General features: G+C 45.0%; 1 protein-coding gene across 3 annotated transcripts in view; it reads left to right on the top strand.

The window, feature by feature from the left end:
- wdr3 (WD repeat domain 3) overlaps positions 1–16,681 on the top strand; it is a 77,891-nt gene that overhangs the window by 51,975 nt on the left and 9,235 nt on the right. For all 3 annotated transcript variants that reach the window (XM_038801990.1, XM_038801989.1, XM_038801991.1), the window contains exons 18-23: positions 1,785–1,896; positions 3,566–3,700; positions 7,759–7,809; positions 12,351–12,416; positions 12,524–12,616; positions 15,725–15,772. In XM_038801990.1, coding sequence (XP_038657918.1) covers positions 1,785–1,896; positions 3,566–3,700; positions 7,759–7,809; positions 12,351–12,416; positions 12,524–12,616; positions 15,725–15,772 — 505 coding nt within the window. The remainder of the gene's footprint in view (positions 1–1,784; positions 1,897–3,565; positions 3,701–7,758; positions 7,810–12,350; positions 12,417–12,523; positions 12,617–15,724; positions 15,773–16,681) is intronic.

The raw sequence follows: 16,681 nt of genomic DNA, 5'->3' as shown, positions 1-16,681 counted from the left end.
CACAGCTCCAGGGTCCCAGGTTCGATTCTCGGCTTGGGTCACTGTCTGTGTGGAGTCTGCACGTTCTCCCTGTGTCTGCGTGTGTTTCCTCCGGGTGCTCCGGTTTCCTCCCACAGTCCGAAGATGTGCAGGTTAGGTGGATTGGCCATGTTAAATTGCACTTTGTGTCCAAAAAGGTTAGGTGGAGTTACTTGGTAACGGGGATAAGGTGAAGGTGTGGGCTTGGGTAGTGTGCTTCCAAGGACCTGTGCAGACTCGATGGGCGAATGGCCTCCTTCTGCACTGTAAATTCTATGAAATCTATGAAATGCTGGAACTCCTATCTGGAAAAATTCAGCTGGATGATAAATATTCCAATAAAGTAATTGTCCCATGTCCTTTTGCAACCTCTGTTCCCCAGCCACCAATGCCATCCCTCTCTCTATCAACTGCCTATGGCTGAGCCAGAATCTTTGCAACCATGTCATATTTGACCCCGAGATGAGCTTCCGAGCGGACATTCACCCCATTACGAAGACTGTCAATTTCCTCCTCCATCGTAGACAAACTCCAGCCCTGACTCAGCTCTTCCGCTGCTGAAACTCTCATCCATGTCTTTGTTACTCTAGACGAGACTATTCAATACAATCCTGACTGGTCTCCCATGTTCTACTGTCTATGAACTTGAGATCATCCAAAATCCTGGTGCCCGTGACTACTAGCACCAAGTCCCGTTCACTGATCACCACTGTGCTCGATGACCTACATTGGCTCCTGGCTAAGCAGCAAATCGATTTTTTAAAATTCTCAATCACTTCGCCCCTCCTTTTCTTGGTAATGTCTTTCAGCTCCACAAACCACTAAGATATCTGCTCCTCTAATTCTAGCCTCTTGAGGATCCCTAGTTTTAATTGGGGGCTGCACCTTCAGCTGCTAAGTCCCTTGCTCTATTATTACCACCTTAAAGCTCTCCTCTTTACTTCTCCTGCCTCGTTTTAAGATCTTAAAACGTCCGGGATGGCTATCTATCTGACCATCTACCTTAATATGTCCTAATCTGGCTCGGTGTCAAAATTAGTTTCATAATGCTCCAAGTAAATGCCTTCAGACAAACTATTACATTAGAGGTGCTGCATAAATTCATAATTAAATGTTGTTGGTATATTCATGCACACAAGGGGATGGAGTGCAATCAGGCACCCAAAAGGACACAGGCAAAGCAAGAAGAGATGGTGAGGAGGACCTTTGGGTTAGAAAAAGGGGTGTTGAGAACAAAAATTAAAGAAACAATGCAATTTACATTAAATACAGGAAAACATGCACAAAACTGAGTAAAGAGTGTTTTGGGAAAAGACAAGGATGTGCAAGTTAGGTAGATTGGCCATGCTAAATTGCCCCTTAATGTCCAGAGATGTGCAGGTTAGGTTGAGGGGATGGGATAGGGGAGCTGCCCTAGGTAGAATGCTCTTTCAGAGGGTTGGTGAAGACTCAATGGACCGAATGGCCTCTTGTGCACTGCAGGGATTCTATGATTCTGATCCAGAGCAATAAAATGGTTTCCTCATGCATTTTATGGATTTTTGCCTCTGAAGCTGATTGGTTTGTGTCAAGCATGTTGTCTTATCCCTTATGTGGTCAGCACACACTAAATGGAGCACTTGCAGAGCTCTGTTTAGTCATTTGCAATTTTCATATTTTGTGTACAAAAAATATAGATAAATTCAAGGTTAACTGCTAAGAAAAAGACAAATTGGGGTGAAATCAGTGACTCAGTGATGGATTTTTTCTGACCTGTTTTCCTGCAGTGTAATGTATTTGAAGTTTGTACCAAAAACTCACCTCTTCTTTACTGCTGGGAAAGATCGGAAGATTAAACAATGGGACGCTGACAAGTTTGAGCACATTCAGACGCTGGAAGTGAGTGTAACTTCAGCTAAAGGAATATTAGCCTATGGTCTCAGCTGACAATTATTAAATCTCTTTTCAATATTCCACTTTTAAGCATTAATCAAATTTCATTTTTTCCTGTTGAACTGGTTACACCCATCAGATGTAATATTGTTATTCGCTCTCATTGAATAACATTGTGTCCTCAGTGTAAAAGATTTATGTCACAAATGCACATTCATTACACTGAATTCGTCACCATCTTCCAATACGCCTATAATCCTACTGATTAGCTAATTATTCTCTTGAAACAGCAAGTGTAAAATAAAATATCTTGAAGCTTTTAAAAAATTATCTTTCTGTTTTGAATGAGGGGTGGGGTTGGAACAATAGATCATCACTTCATAATGGGAATATATTTTCCAGTCTAGGGAGGTACTAAGTGGTGCCCAGGTTCTTCCCCTAGGGCCAATTGGAATATCAATGCCAACTGTTCTGGGGCTCTTGCATTTTAATTCATCAGCACACAGGCTTGTTAGAGTGAAGAGAGGAAGAGGGAAGCAAAGTATTTTGCAGAGGAAATTATTTTAGTATATGTGATTTACTGGGCTATGAATGAACCAGTATCCACCGTATGGGGGAGACAGCAGTGTAGTGGTCATGTCACTGAACTAGTAATCCAGAGGCCAAGCTAATGTTTCAGGAGCTTTGGTTCAATTTCCACCATGGCAGCTGGTGGAATTTAAGTTCAATTCATTTTTTAAAAATCTGGCATAATCGCAATGATGGTGACTGTCAAACTATCATCGATTGTTGTAAAAACCTACCTGGTTTATTAATGTCCTTTAGGGAAGGACTAATGTCCTTTAGAGAAGGAAATCTACCGTCGTTATCTAGTCTACTTGTGAGCAACTCCAGTCCCACAGCAGTGTGGTTGATTCTTAACTGCCCTGTAATACAGCCTACAAGCCACTCCGCTCAAGGGCAATCAGGAATGGGTATCAAATGCTGACCCTTCCACAAATATAACAAAAAATTGTGGGTGTGGCTCACCTTAAGGGAGAAGGATACTGTCAGAATGCAGCATGGGTTATCCCAGCAAACTTTGTGTTGAGTTATAATGAAAGCATGTCCCAATTTGAGGAGCAAGTACAGTCATGAGGCAGCAATAACATCATAAAGGATGGAAATACTGAAAACTAAACTCACCAAGAAAATTACCAAGAAAGTGAATTTTAGAGATTGCTAAGTGAAATTCTAAGATTGTTTTGAGAGCTCTTCACTAATAATTTGATAAACCACCACTTTTAGAACCAATATTTTCAACATTCCATTCTGTGGAAGTCATGTTAATTGTCAAGTAATTGTTTGACTTGGTTGAAAGGTTGCACAGTGCAGGATCTTAATCTCGTCATTGTAAATATCAGCCTTTTAATGATTGAGCTTCTTCCTTGAATCTGACTAGTGCAAACATAATTGTTGGGGTCTAAAGCAGCATCACTGTAGTAAATATAGATTGGTATATCCACATGGGTTAATTTTTGTATTATAGCAAGCTCCCTGCCTCTATAGTACTGTGTACTCCTGGTAATTGTTGACAAATTATGGCTGCTTTTTTGGTCTTTTATAGATTTGTGAAGCCTGAATAACAGCCAATAAGTCCACCCCATTATTTGTTTTTTCTTTGTTTTCCAAACAGGGACATCATGGAGAAGTCTGGTGCTTGACCATCAGCCCCAACGGAAATCACATAGTTTCTTCTTCTCATGATAAATCTCTACGTCTGTGGGATCGAACAAGAGAGCCGATCATTTTGGAGGAAGAGAGGGAAATGGTAATGTGTCTTTAACTGTTGTTGGAGGGAGAAGCAAGCTATTGCTGTTGAATTAAAATAAGCCTTTGAAGGAGCAGGGTAATGGCAGAGCGTGTGGGTACATGTGTATTCTCAAGTTCGCTAATTCTTGGGAATAATATTGGGATGTAGTGGAGAACCATGGGCATTAACCTTTGCAATCAGGCTTCTGATAGAGCCAAACTGATGAGATGCCTGTTGGCTGTGAACTTGTGCTATTGGAAATCTGGGTTGAGACTGCTCAAATTCAGTCATTCCATGTTCCTCTTAGGAGTAGATTCATTAGTAGCATTAACCTAAACAAAGTCATTAACTCAGAAAGATGTCCCAAGGCACTTTACAAGAATGTTTACAAACAAATTTGACACTGAACCACAAATGGAGATTTTAGGACAGTTAATTGAAAATTGGGCAAAGAGGTAGGCTTCAAGGACTACCTTTCATAAGAGGGGAGAGTGGTAGAGAGGTTGAGAGAAAATTCCAGAGCTTTAGGGCTTAGGCAGCTGAAGGCATGTCACCAATTATGGAGCGATTAAAACCAGGGTTGTGTGAGGAGCCAGAATGATGTCAATGGGGGGGGGTGTGTTGTAAGGCTCAGAAGGTTAGAGGTGGATTGAGGGAAGCACAAGGTAAGGTTAAAACCATGGAGGGCTTTGAAAACAAGGATGGGAATTTTTAAATTAACAGACAACTAATATAAGTTAGCAAGCACAGCTAGTGAATAAATAAAGCCTGGTGTGAATTCGAATGCAGGCAACAGAATTTTGAAGGTTACAGAAGTTGGCCAAGAGAGCATTGGAATAGTGAGTCTAGGGGTAACAAAAACCTGGATGAGCATTCCAACAGCAGACCACCTTGGCTGGGATAGAGTCAGGCGATATATTGAAGTCAAAATGGGGGGTCTTGCTGAGGGAGGGGAAACATCCTCAGAAGCTCATCTTGGATTATATTATGACACCGATATTGCAAATAGTCCAGTTCGGACTCGAGGTAGTTGCTTGGCAGAGGGGTAGAGTCAGTGGCTCAGGAAGGAATTTGCAGCAGGACCTAGGACGATGGCTTTAATCTTCGCAATATTTAGTTGGAGAAAATTTATGTCAATCCAAAGTAAAGCAAGCAGCATGACGAATCAGACAGTGAAGGAATCGAGAGAAGTGCTGGTGTGGTGGAGCTAGGTATCATTGGTAGAATAAGCAAAATACTGCGGATGCTGGAACCTGAAATAAGAACAGTGGGCTATGGAAAAACTCAGCAGGTCTGCCAGCATCTGCTATCAGGATTAAAAGAGAGTCTGTTTTCGACTGAGATGTTGGCAGACCTGCTGAGTTTTTCCAGCTTCCTCTGTTCTTGTATCATTGATAAACCGTGGGCGGGATTCTCCATGCCGAAATCGTGTTCGGCACGGGGGGTCCGACCAGCGATCGGGTCCGATGCCTTCCCGCCATTCTCCGCGGACTGGAGAATCGCCAGCAGTCGCGCGCACGCACGGTCAACGCGGCACTGGTCAGAAACCATTGACAGATGCCAGCACGATGATTCTCCGCCGGCAACTGGCCGAGTTCCCACTGGTGTGGTTCACTCATCGTTCCACGCGGCAGGCACTCAAAGTGGCGGCTGAGGACATAGACCGTGGCTGCCCTGGTGGAGAGTGGGGGAACCTGTCACCAGCGGGGGGGGGGGGGGGCTCCTGGTCTACCAGGCTCGCGATCGGGGCCGCTGATCGGTGAGCGCCCGCAATCTGGGGGGGGGGTGGCTAGCGCAGGGCACCGTATCGGCAGCCAGAGCTGCGTGGACTACTCCAGGGCCCTGCAAGCCCCCTTCAAAACGGAGATTCACTCTGAACTTTCTAGAAAAAAGTACAGAGTGATTCGCTCCTGTTTTCTCGCGGGTATGGGGACATAGCCCCATTATCAGAGAATTTCGCCCCATGTTTTCAGGTGCAGCTTGCAGCTGAGAAATGGATGGGAGCCCAGGATAAATCATTGGGGAGTCAGATGTGGGAAAGGGAAACAAAACCATGCCTGGTAATTCTCTGGTTATGCTGCTGGATTAACGACCGAGAGGTTAAAGTTCAAATCTGACCGTGGCAAGTTTTGAAATAAAACAAAATAAATATGGTAATTTCTGAGCCGCCACCAAGAATGTTGCTGGATTTTTGTAAAAATCTAATGGTTCACTGGTGTCCTTGAGGAATGAGAAAAGGTCACCGCATCTGTTCTGGCATACATGGAACACTAGATGTGGTTGAATCAGTGCCTTCAGGTAATTCCTAGCAGTACTTCTTGATCAAATAGAAAGACCCCGAAATATCCCAATGGAAGGATCGGGCTTTGCAGTAGCCTACTATCCCTCTCTTTTGTCACCACCCCTACTGAGGGCCTTTGTTCTAACAAGTGATGTCCACCAAAAGTTCTTGATCCGGGTGAGATGTCTCAATTTGTCACCGTCCAGCTGGAATACCCCAAAGTCTGTTACAAACCTGGATGAGGAGGACTTGACTGGCTCTGTGTCTTTATTCACGCCACCCTCGGCTGATAGGAAAAAGGTTTAATCTAACAACGTTCCCCTTTCCCGTGGGTACCTTTCCCAGATCCAATAGTGTTTAAAAATTTAACTAGACTTTTTTGAGTTAAGATAAAGTAAGTTAATTAGCTACTAAAAAGGTAAGGAGAAATGGTAAAATACTTGCATCTACATTCATACGGACAGTAGTAAGAATTGAATCCAATCATAAGTAAATATAAATAAAAAAAGTTACACAGAACAGTCCTTAAGCTGCGAGGAGTGAATGATGAAGCGTCGCGGCCATTAAGGATTGATTCCAGTACAGTTAACTTCTGCAGACAAGTAGTTGATTCTTTGATTCAGATATTCTGTGGTGTGGTAGAGCTATTTCTTCAGCCAGAGGGTGGTGAATCTGTAGAACTCTTTTCCGCAGAAGACTGAGGAAGTCAAATCGCTGAATGTCTTTAAGACGGAGATAGATAGGTTCCTGATTAATAAGGGGATCAGGGGTTATGGGAAGAAGGCAGGAGAATGGGGATGAGAAAAATATTAGCCATGATTAAATGGCAGAGTAGACTCGATGGGCCGAGAGGCCTAATTCTGCTCCTATGTCTTATGGTCTTATTTCAGTTCCCTTTTCCAATTGTGATTCTTTTTGCTGGCTGGATAACTTCCCCGGTCAGAGAATTTTAGATATTGCTGCAATAGATGATTATTTCTTTTTTTTCAGGGGCACTGCTTTCGGTACTGTATCACACCCTTCAGTGTGGAAAACTTACAGCTGTGTTTCCTCACAGTGCACACATGCTCACATACTCACACACGGACTGACACGGCAGACACAGGCAGGCCCTGGGCAGCGTTCTCAGCGAACGTTTAACCTCCTCCTTTGTGTATTCCAACCTGGAATCCACTGGTTAGTCTAGGCAGGCAACTAAACCCAGAGTGTTTCACGTGAGATAGCCATTAGGTTCCTTTGTCTTATCGGGGATGGTAATCAGTCTTTGGATGCTTTTAGAAGTACCTTGTCTGGAAGCACAGGGAGAGGTTCCATTGTCCCTTAGAGAAACAACCTGGTGCCATTCCTGTTAGTGGCTAACTGTGCATTCTTCGCCATCTTCGGAGTTTGTCCATTTTAAAATATAAAACTTGGGTCTTTTTTTAAATCCAATATTTCTGTGTATAATTCTGTGTTTTCTTTCTCCATCATTATAACACCTTGGCCTTGGAAATTTATGCCCCTCTAAGTGACTTCAGCCCAATTGCCTGAGTCAAGGAGCAAGAAACTGTGCTGAACTGCTGGTAGTGTTGGTACTGTGGTGAAAATCCCACCCAACTCTGCGAGGGGAGGAAGAGGGAGATTGGGACCTAAATGTACTGCAATAAATCTTCTAAAATTTAAGACAGACCTTTCAATATTTCCCTGCTAGCTGTATGGAAAATTGAGCTGCCAGTTGCATATTGAAGAGCTTGTTATTTAGTTTTAAATTATTGCAATTTGTGAATTGACTCTTACTAAACTCTCTTTCCCACAGCACAGGGAAGCAGAATTTGAAGAGAGTATGGGAAAAGGAGAAGAACGAGTGGTGAGTATCTCTCTATAGGAGCAGTCTTATAATTTTCCTTTGGAAATCACAGTTAGTTACATTGGCAAATTTGATTCAAACTTGTGAGCATCTCCTGTCTACAATACATTAAAACCTCCCTCTGTTCACGAACCCAGTTATCCCCTACTCTGTAGCTCTACCTGAAGATTACATGCAAGTTCACGGGCGATCAGCCTGTATTTCATAATTCTTTTGAACAGATTCTGGAAGTATGTCTCATGCTATGGCCAGGTGAGAAGCGGTAAAATGGTTCTCACTGTTAGAATATAGAATGTTCCATATGGTGAATGTTACACACCCAGTACTTGAAGGTAACAAGGCAAATTGGTGCTGGATGTTGATTAGCAAATTATACTCGATTCTCTAAGAGGAAGAATTGGCCAGCATTGGCTGCCTGGTGTTTTGGAGGGAAATGAGCTGGAAGAGTTTGTCTCTGCTCAACACGCTTGAAATTATAGCTGAATAAGGTAAAGACTTGCTTTTGGTTCGTTCTTCTATAGTATGCACTTATCAGTTATCCCTCAATTTAGTGCGTTTATGACTGTTTCAGTGCTGTGACTGTAGAAGACACACCCAAACAGGTTTTGTTTTAAATTTTAAAAGAAAAGAATATAGTGTTTATTCTCCTTAACATCCGATAGATTAAAAAAATTAATTAAAATGTTCCAACTCCTACTTTCATCCAAGAGACTCCTATGCACACGGAATTAGGTTATGAGGACGGAGGGTAAATTAAATTGTTTAAGAATGTCCAAAGAAAAGTCAATCATAAATGGATCCTGTAAGTTGATGCGCTGGATGGTTTCCGGCTATGCTCGGTGAATTTTTTAATGGTGGCTGCGGAGAGGCAATTTAAAGTCTTGACAGGCTATCTCTGTCTTTTCCTCTGAAGTCGGCAGTGGTTTGGTTTAAAGTCAGCAGTGGTGTGGTTTATGTTGAAGACGCTGTCTGTAGTATTTGGCTGGTCAAATACAGGGAGGTTCAAGCTTGCAAAATGGCTGGAGAGAACAGCGTGAGAGACAATGAGTTCTCACTGTTCCCCACTCATGGCCTGTCTGATAATGACCTTGGAAAAAGTTTTTTCAAACACAGAGGGTTCGTTTGTTACTACATGACCTCCATTCAGAAATTAGCCAGTTACCAAGTATTTAGGTAGCTAAGGAACTCTTATTTCAGGTCCATAGTTTAAAGCAGAGTTTTTCAAAGTGCGGGTCGCGACTCGTAGGTGGGTCAAGGATGGGTGTTGGGAGCGCCACGGAGTGATCGGTCGTGCTGTTCCTGCGGTGGTCCCGATCGTGGGTAAATCTACCAACGGCTGCAACCAGCTTTTAAATTGAGAATGGCGGCCACTGCTACCTTTTAATTGAGAATAAATGAGGGTGTGTGCAGCCTTTGGCCAGAAGCAGCAGCAGTGACCAGGTCACGCACCCTACACGTACACTTGTCGTCAAGTGCCCTTCATGTACGTGCTTTTGGGCGCCAAATCACGGAGCAGAGCTGCTTCCATTTTCTAGCTGCTGGCAAGCAAGGCTGCAGACTGCAAAGATGGATTGTTTTCTTCAAAATAAGAGAGGGTCAGAGACTCAAATAGGCAGTGTGCCTATTGGATCGTATCTCGCAACAGAATCTGCTGGAAAGAGCTGCTCAGAAGAATATAGCGGAGAACAGAACAGTGCTAGTGTTAATTCTGTAAGGAGCTCCAGGGCCTCTGGTTAACAGCCTACAAAGAAGAAACTTAATTCAAGAACAAAGCAGGAATAAAGATGATCTCTTGAGGTATGGTTTTGTCAATTGTGCCGATGCAACTGTTGCGCCTGTCTAAACCACAGTGTGTCTTGACCCGTATACAGTGGACAAGTGTGACTCAGTTTAGAAAACAGAACAATATTTATTCACACGCACACAATGGTTCTGGTTATTCAATCACACACCCGAATCATAGGTTACACTATACACTAATAGTTTCAAGATCTTAACTTAACTTGGCAGTGACCAACAAGTCCTAGGCAGATACAGCCTGTTATCTGTAGTTCCGGTCTTGTAGTCTCCGTTAGTTGGTTATCAATCTGGTTCTCTTCTGGCTCTGGTCTTCCTTCTGTTGGTAGCGAAGTTGGCCCTTTATCGGCCGGTGGAAGTCACCATTGTTGGTTGCTGCTGCTCCAAGAGAAAGAATGAATGCAGAAACTTTTATGCTGTTTGAATTTCGTGACTCTTTTGGTGGGCGGTCTCTGGGTCATTTGTCAATCAATTGATCAGGGCTCTATCAGCCTGATCGATCAAGTCCCATCAGGGGTTGCCATATCAATTTTTGGGTGGACACAGTGGCCATGCTTGAAGGTGTTGGATGCATCAGGAATTTAGATGCAGCTGTGTCTGGTAAACAAGTGTGAATGACAGGACAGTTCTATTGTTCCTGGGATGGCCTGGAGATGGCTATTTGCTTATGTCGTTCGCAACAACCTGTGAAATTGTTTGAAGTCTGCAAAGCCTGAGCTGCTACTTTGTTCTGTTCTGCAGCCTGCTTGTCCATACCCTTGACGATTTTTCCCAGCATCCCTTGCTGGATGCCATTTTAGGTGGCCACACAACTAAGGATGCAAGGCCCATGTGTGTTATATGCAGGGAAGTACTGGGGAATGGGAGAAGATGATTTTGAAAGAGAAGTGGTGGGCAAAAAACTCCTTTTGAGATTGAGACCCCAGAGTTCATTATTAAATTACAAATGACTCCAAGTTAAAAGACGACACTGCTTTCCTGTGATATCATGTTGAAAACATGCCAAAAGCCCATGGGGCTGTCCACATTCTGGAGTAGCATCTCCCAGGAGTATCCAGTGCTGAGTAAAATGAACATTTTGTTGCTATTTGCCCTTCATGACATGTGAGGTCGGATTTCCCGTTGTCACAAAGATGAAGGCGGCACAAAGAAACTGGCTGAAGTCTGCATCTGCTTTGCCCTCCCCTTCTTTGAACCTGATTCAAGTGAGATTGTGAGAACCAACCATGCTCCCCTTTCACATTAAAGGCAAGTGAAAGTGGCATGTGTCACGAAACTCAGCATACGTGGGTCACGAAGGTCAGCCGGTTGACAAAAATGGATCCCGGGGAAAAAGTTTGAAAAACACTAGTTTAAAGTGATTGGATGGAATAGTCAGTGGAGCCCTCTTATAAGCAAGGGTCCATTGTCCAAACGGCTGATCCACACCTACCTCTGGATGTCTGTGATTAGTTTAGGGAATGGGCGTTCCCATTTGCTTAAGCTGATCGAACAGGTGGACTGCTTCTAGACACCGTAGGGGCGATTCTCCGAGTCTCGCGCCGGGCTGGAAAATCGCCGGAACTGTGCCACGACACCGGCGCAGGATTCTCCGAGGTGCGGAGAATCAGCGGCATTTGCGCGGCACGTTTGGCGGGCCGCTGGAATCGGTGGAGCCGCCGATTCTCCGGTCTGGATGGGCCGAGAGGCCACGCCGATATGACAGAGTCCTGCCGCCGCCGTTCACCCCTGATTGTTGCCGGTGGGAACTCTGTGGGAACAGTCGGGGGGGGGGGGCCTCCTTCACCGGGGGGGGGGGGGGGGGGGGGGGGGGGGGGGGGGGCTCCGATGGGGTTTGGCCCGCGATCGGGGCCTACCGATCGGCGGGCCGGCCTCTTTCCCCCCCCCCCCCCCCCCCCCCCCCCCCCCAAACCAGGCCTACTTTCTGGTGCGGCGGGCCCTGAACACAGACCCCATGTTGGGTAGGGGCCGGCACGCGTAAGAAGTCCCCTGCACGTGCGCAGGTTGGCACGGCCCAACTGTGCATGCGCAGGTTGGCGCTGTGCCCATTTGGCGCTGCGTAAGGAGGCTGGAGCAGCGTGAACTACTCCAGCGCCATTCTGGCCCCCTGTCGGGGCCAGAATCCATCGTGCCTGGGCCCGGTTTGCGTCGGCGCGAACACTTGGGCCCGATGACTCCCTTCTGATAACTTTGTAAGTTGCAAGGTAAAATTATGTAAATGCTCGGCCATTTTCTAACTGCTGATCAGGTAACTTAATAGTACTGTTATTCTTTTTGAAACTTATGCAGTTAAATCCACTTGGTAAATACAGTCATTTTTGACATAAAATATGGTTTTCTGAAGTTCCTGTTCTTTACAGTTTTCTATTGGAAGTCTTGCTAAAATCCTTGAACGTATGATACTAATGTGGGTGAACTTCGATGGATGACCACCCTGCTCACTAAATTTGATCCTGGTAGCGTTGTCCTGATTGTTCACTGAACCTATTGGCAGTATTAGCTGAATACAAGTGGAAGATTTTTCTACACCTCCTCTAGAACTCCGTGTACCAACAAAGATTGCAGAATTAGATGTCAGGCAGATATGAAAATTGTTTCTCTCTGTGAAGGATTTCTGCTATTTCATAATTTTTTTATTATTCATTTATCTGACTTGTGATGTCTGCATTACTATTGTAGGGTCTGTCAGTCTACTGTTTATGAAACAATGCAGTTTTCACTGAAATTGACTTTCATCGTAACAGGTTCCTGGAGAGAAAGAAGGGGAAGCTGGTTTAGCTGGGAAGAAGACTATAGAAACCATTAAAGCTGTAAGTGTGTGGAACCTAATGTTTTACAAATTTGACCGCATACTCTTGTGCTTTTCAAAATGAGAACTGTGAGCCCCACTGTACTCAGCTATTAATGTTCTTGGCAGGCTGAACGTATCATGGAAGCCATTGTACTCTACAGGGAAGAGACCAAGAAACTGGAGGAATACAGTCATGCTTGTAAACTTGCAGGCAAAAAGGTTGGAACTGTTCATATTGTGATTAAATAATTCCTTAGTTGGACAATTATTTACTAAAACATTGTAATGTGAATGCCACCCAGCTCAGTGAATAGCCTTTCTGGAATATACTTAAATGGAAGAATCCTCCCAGTCCCACGGAGGCCGGTTTGAAGGCAGGAGTGGGAGCAACCTTGGAGGTTAGGGTGTCAGATTGGCAGACCAACATGTTTCTTCCCCCAGAAAATCTTGCTAGTTATGGTTGGACAACGGCAGTGGCTACTTACCTGGCATTGGTGGATAGCCACTAATTATCAGCTAAGGGCCTAATGCAGGGAAGGAAAAAACACATCCAGGATCTCCCAGGTGTCGGAGCGACTTTCTGCTGAGTGTTGAGCCCAGAGTACCACAGCGGTGGCCATCAGAGCTGAAGTCTCCATGCCCTAATAATGGGGCTGGAGGTGTTACAATACCCTGGGCTAATGCGCAGGTTTGTATGTAGCAGGATTGCTGTTTATTTATAATAAGAATTATAATGAAATATGCAGCAAATACAACTTGTTAACTATAAGCTAATTCGTAATCCCCACTTTAACCTGCCCCACCCTCCACACACACACACACAAGACAGACAAACACAGAAGGGTGGAAAGGGGTAATAATCATAAATGAAAGGAAAAATAGTCTTTGTTTCACATTATGTTTTAGCACACCTTTCTTCACAGCATGCTTGCAGGTTAAAGACTCTGTTTTGCAGCGTGTAATGATCTTCTCTGCAGTTTCATTCATTCAGTTCTCTGTAGCTTAGAAATACAGTACTCTCAGCTTTCTGGGGCGACACCTTACTTCACTTCAAACTTTGCTTTCAGTTCATGGTTTATATTCAGGCCTTTGTAGTTTCAGATATGCAGTACTCCCAGGCATTCTGGAGAGAGATAATACTAACAGCAGGCTTTTTGGAGAGAGATATAGTTGGTTCTGCTGCTAGAATAAAAACTGAAACCTTGGGATTCTGAAAAACATTCCCGTAGGATAGGATCCAATCATCACCTGTTACCAGGTAGAGCACAACCTTTTGGGCCAAATAATTGGCCACCAGCCTATCAATTAAACCGAGTCCTAACCCATCTCTCTCCCTGGTGCCAAAGTCTGCAGCTCCAGTTTTGAGGCAGTCTCTTGTTCTACTTTCTGGCTGCACAGTGCCGTTGTTTCCCAGCCTCAGCCACCCTGCCCGCAGTCCTTAATTGGACAGTGGAGGTGACCAATTAGCATGCCACTTCCTGAAGATCATGCTGGAGTATTCGATTCAGACTCATGTGTGGTCAAGGCCTGAAAAACAAGCCACCATCAGACGTTTAAGCCCATTGTCACCAAGACATTCACCAACCTATAATTAATATTCCCCTAAACAATTTGGCCTGATGCCTGACTGCAGATCATCCATTAAGATATGCAAATCCGACTGTCCAACTAGTCAAGAATCTGCTGGACTGGGGGTGGTGGGGAAGCAAAATTCAGTGAGATAAAAGGGGAACTGGTCCACATTAACTAGGCAAAAATGTTCGCAAGCAGATCTACAAAGGGATAGCCTTAAATGTCAGGTGAAAAGAGTGCAAAATAAATACAAATACTCAGCTTTTGTGTTACCCTCTGCTACACCTTTTCACCGTCTTAACTATTTCCATGTTCTTTTGTTCTTTCAGTTTCTTTTCATCACCTCACTGTTAATCCTTTCAACCATTGAATAGTTTTCTATGAAGCAGGTCATTCAATCCATTAACTATTTATTTTTGTTTTGCATTAACTATTTCTGATTAGTTTATCTGCTATTTCTTTACCCCTCTTATTTTATTTTTTAACCGCACCAAAATACTTGGGTGCGATTCTCCGCTCCCCATGCCGGGTGGGAGAATCACGGGAGGGCCGGGCGAATCACGCCACGCCGGCCTGGCACCCCCCGCGATTCTCCCACCCCCCCCCCAAAAAAATGGCGTGTCGTGTTTTGCGACACACCGCTCGGAGAATCGGCACTCGCCGTTTTTCCCGGCGATTCTCCGTCCCAGATGGGCCGAGCGGCCTGCCGACCCCGGCGGGTTCACGCCAGCGGCAACCACACCTTGTCGCTGCCGGCGTGAACATCGCGCAACAGGTAAGTGTGGGGCCTGTGGGGGGCGGAGAGAGGATCGAGCACCACGGGCGTGCTCGTGAGGTGACTGGCCTGCGATCGGTGCCCACCGATCGTCGGGCCGGCGTCTCTAAGAGACGCACTCTTTCCCCTCCGCCACCCCGCAAGATCAGGCCGCCACGTCTTGCGCGGCAGCGGAGGGAATGATGGCAACCGCGCATGCCTGGGTTGGAGCCGGCCAACCTGCTCATGCGCGGCTGACGTCACGTCGGCCCCGTCATTCTCGGTGCGCCGCTTTGACGCAAGCGTCAGGCCCGGCGGCTGAGTTTCTCGCAACGCCGCTCCTCGCCCATTCCCCCCCCCCCCCCCCCCCCCCCCCCCCCGGGGGGGGGGGGGGGGAATAGGAGTGAAATACTCCTTTCACTCCGGTGTCGGCACTCAGTCTCCCTTTGGGAGAATCGCGCCCCTTGTTCTTGGTTTTCATTTCTGATGCAGAATCAGTACCAAAATGTTGGCATTACTTTTTCCCCCTGGCAGATTTGAGTGGCCTTCTGTTTCCCACATCTCCCTGCTCTTATTTCAGATTTCCAGTTTTTGCATTTTCTTTCTTCAAGTGAATCGTTGGATGTTGTTTGTACGGTCCAGTGGTATAAACAGGATATGGTGCCTTCATTTTTTAAAAAAATTAATTATACCGATTTTTCCTATCCTAACTTTTGGTGAACGTATTAATGGAAAATAAGTATACATTACATACAGGACAATATGTGCAATCGCTTCTTCAAATCCGAGGTGGGGAATTAAAAAATACTGCTGATTTTCAAAATCTGAAATAAACCAAAACTGTGGGAAACACTTTGCAAGTCTGATAGTATCTGCAAAGAAAGCAAAGAGTAAGATCTAAAACTTCAAAGTTTGTCAGAGGTGGGAGTGATTATCTCTCCTTGTATCATGTTTGAGATACCTGGAAAACAAAATAACTTGTATAATTATTTTCTTTCCAGCTGCCACTGCCCACTAACCCAATACTGACTGCCTATGGAAACATCTCAGTAAGTAGTTCTAATTCTTTCTGCACGTTTGTCATTTTTGTCCTAGTTTGTAAACACTATGCTATTTAACCATGAACATCGCAGTTTAGAGTTATTTTGTTGACTTCATCCTCATACAAAATCAGAGTATATTCATTAACCAGTTTTCTGATTTTGGGGAGACAGTGCCTTAGGGAGAGCAGCATACTTCCTGATTTCCGAGCGTACCTGAACAGATGGAGATCTGCTCCAGGACTCTGCCTACCGCCTTTTTGGAAGGCAGGTCTCTGCTGAAGCAGGAGGAAGTAGCGCAACCTGAAGATATCTGTCTCGCAAAGGTTTACATAATGTTGCTGGAGCCTGTGCATGTTCATCCACTGAGACTCCTTGCCAGTTATTTCTTCAAGCTTGTTACTGCGACCATTGAAAGTTGCATGCTAGAGTCTAACAGACAGCGCCACCCCAAACCTGTCTACCAGACAAATCACAGCAGGAGCTATATTTCCCTCCTTGGCTGTCACTTGCATGGCCTTCGTGAGCATACACTGGGTTGGCCCTCTGGAAAAGATGATGGGGTTGGAACTCAAATTTCTCAGCCCATTACCAGCCGAGTTCTACTATAATCTGGTAGGTGGGGCTTCAAAGCTGACATCAGTAAGTTACCGCTCATAAGTGAAGGCCCATGGGATCCAAGAAAATTTGGCAAATTGATTCCAGAATTGGCTGAGCGGCAGGAAGCAGAGGGTGATGGTTGAGGGGTGTTTTTCTGACTGGAAGCCTGTATTCAGTGAGGTCCCTCAGGGATCAGTGGTGGAGTCCTAGCAGTTAGTGGTTTACAGATGAGACGTGAAGGTTCAGTTAGGGCGCTTGAGAGTTACAAGTTAGCTAGGACCTAAAGAGAGAGCGAAGAAGAGCCAAGCGAGGACATGA

Source organism: Scyliorhinus canicula, chromosome 7 (assembly GCF_902713615.1).
Source record: "Scyliorhinus canicula chromosome 7, sScyCan1.1, whole genome shotgun sequence".
NCBI classification, from domain to species: Eukaryota; Metazoa; Chordata; class Chondrichthyes; order Carcharhiniformes; family Scyliorhinidae; genus Scyliorhinus; species Scyliorhinus canicula.
This window is presented reverse-complemented; position numbering and strand designations above follow the sequence as displayed.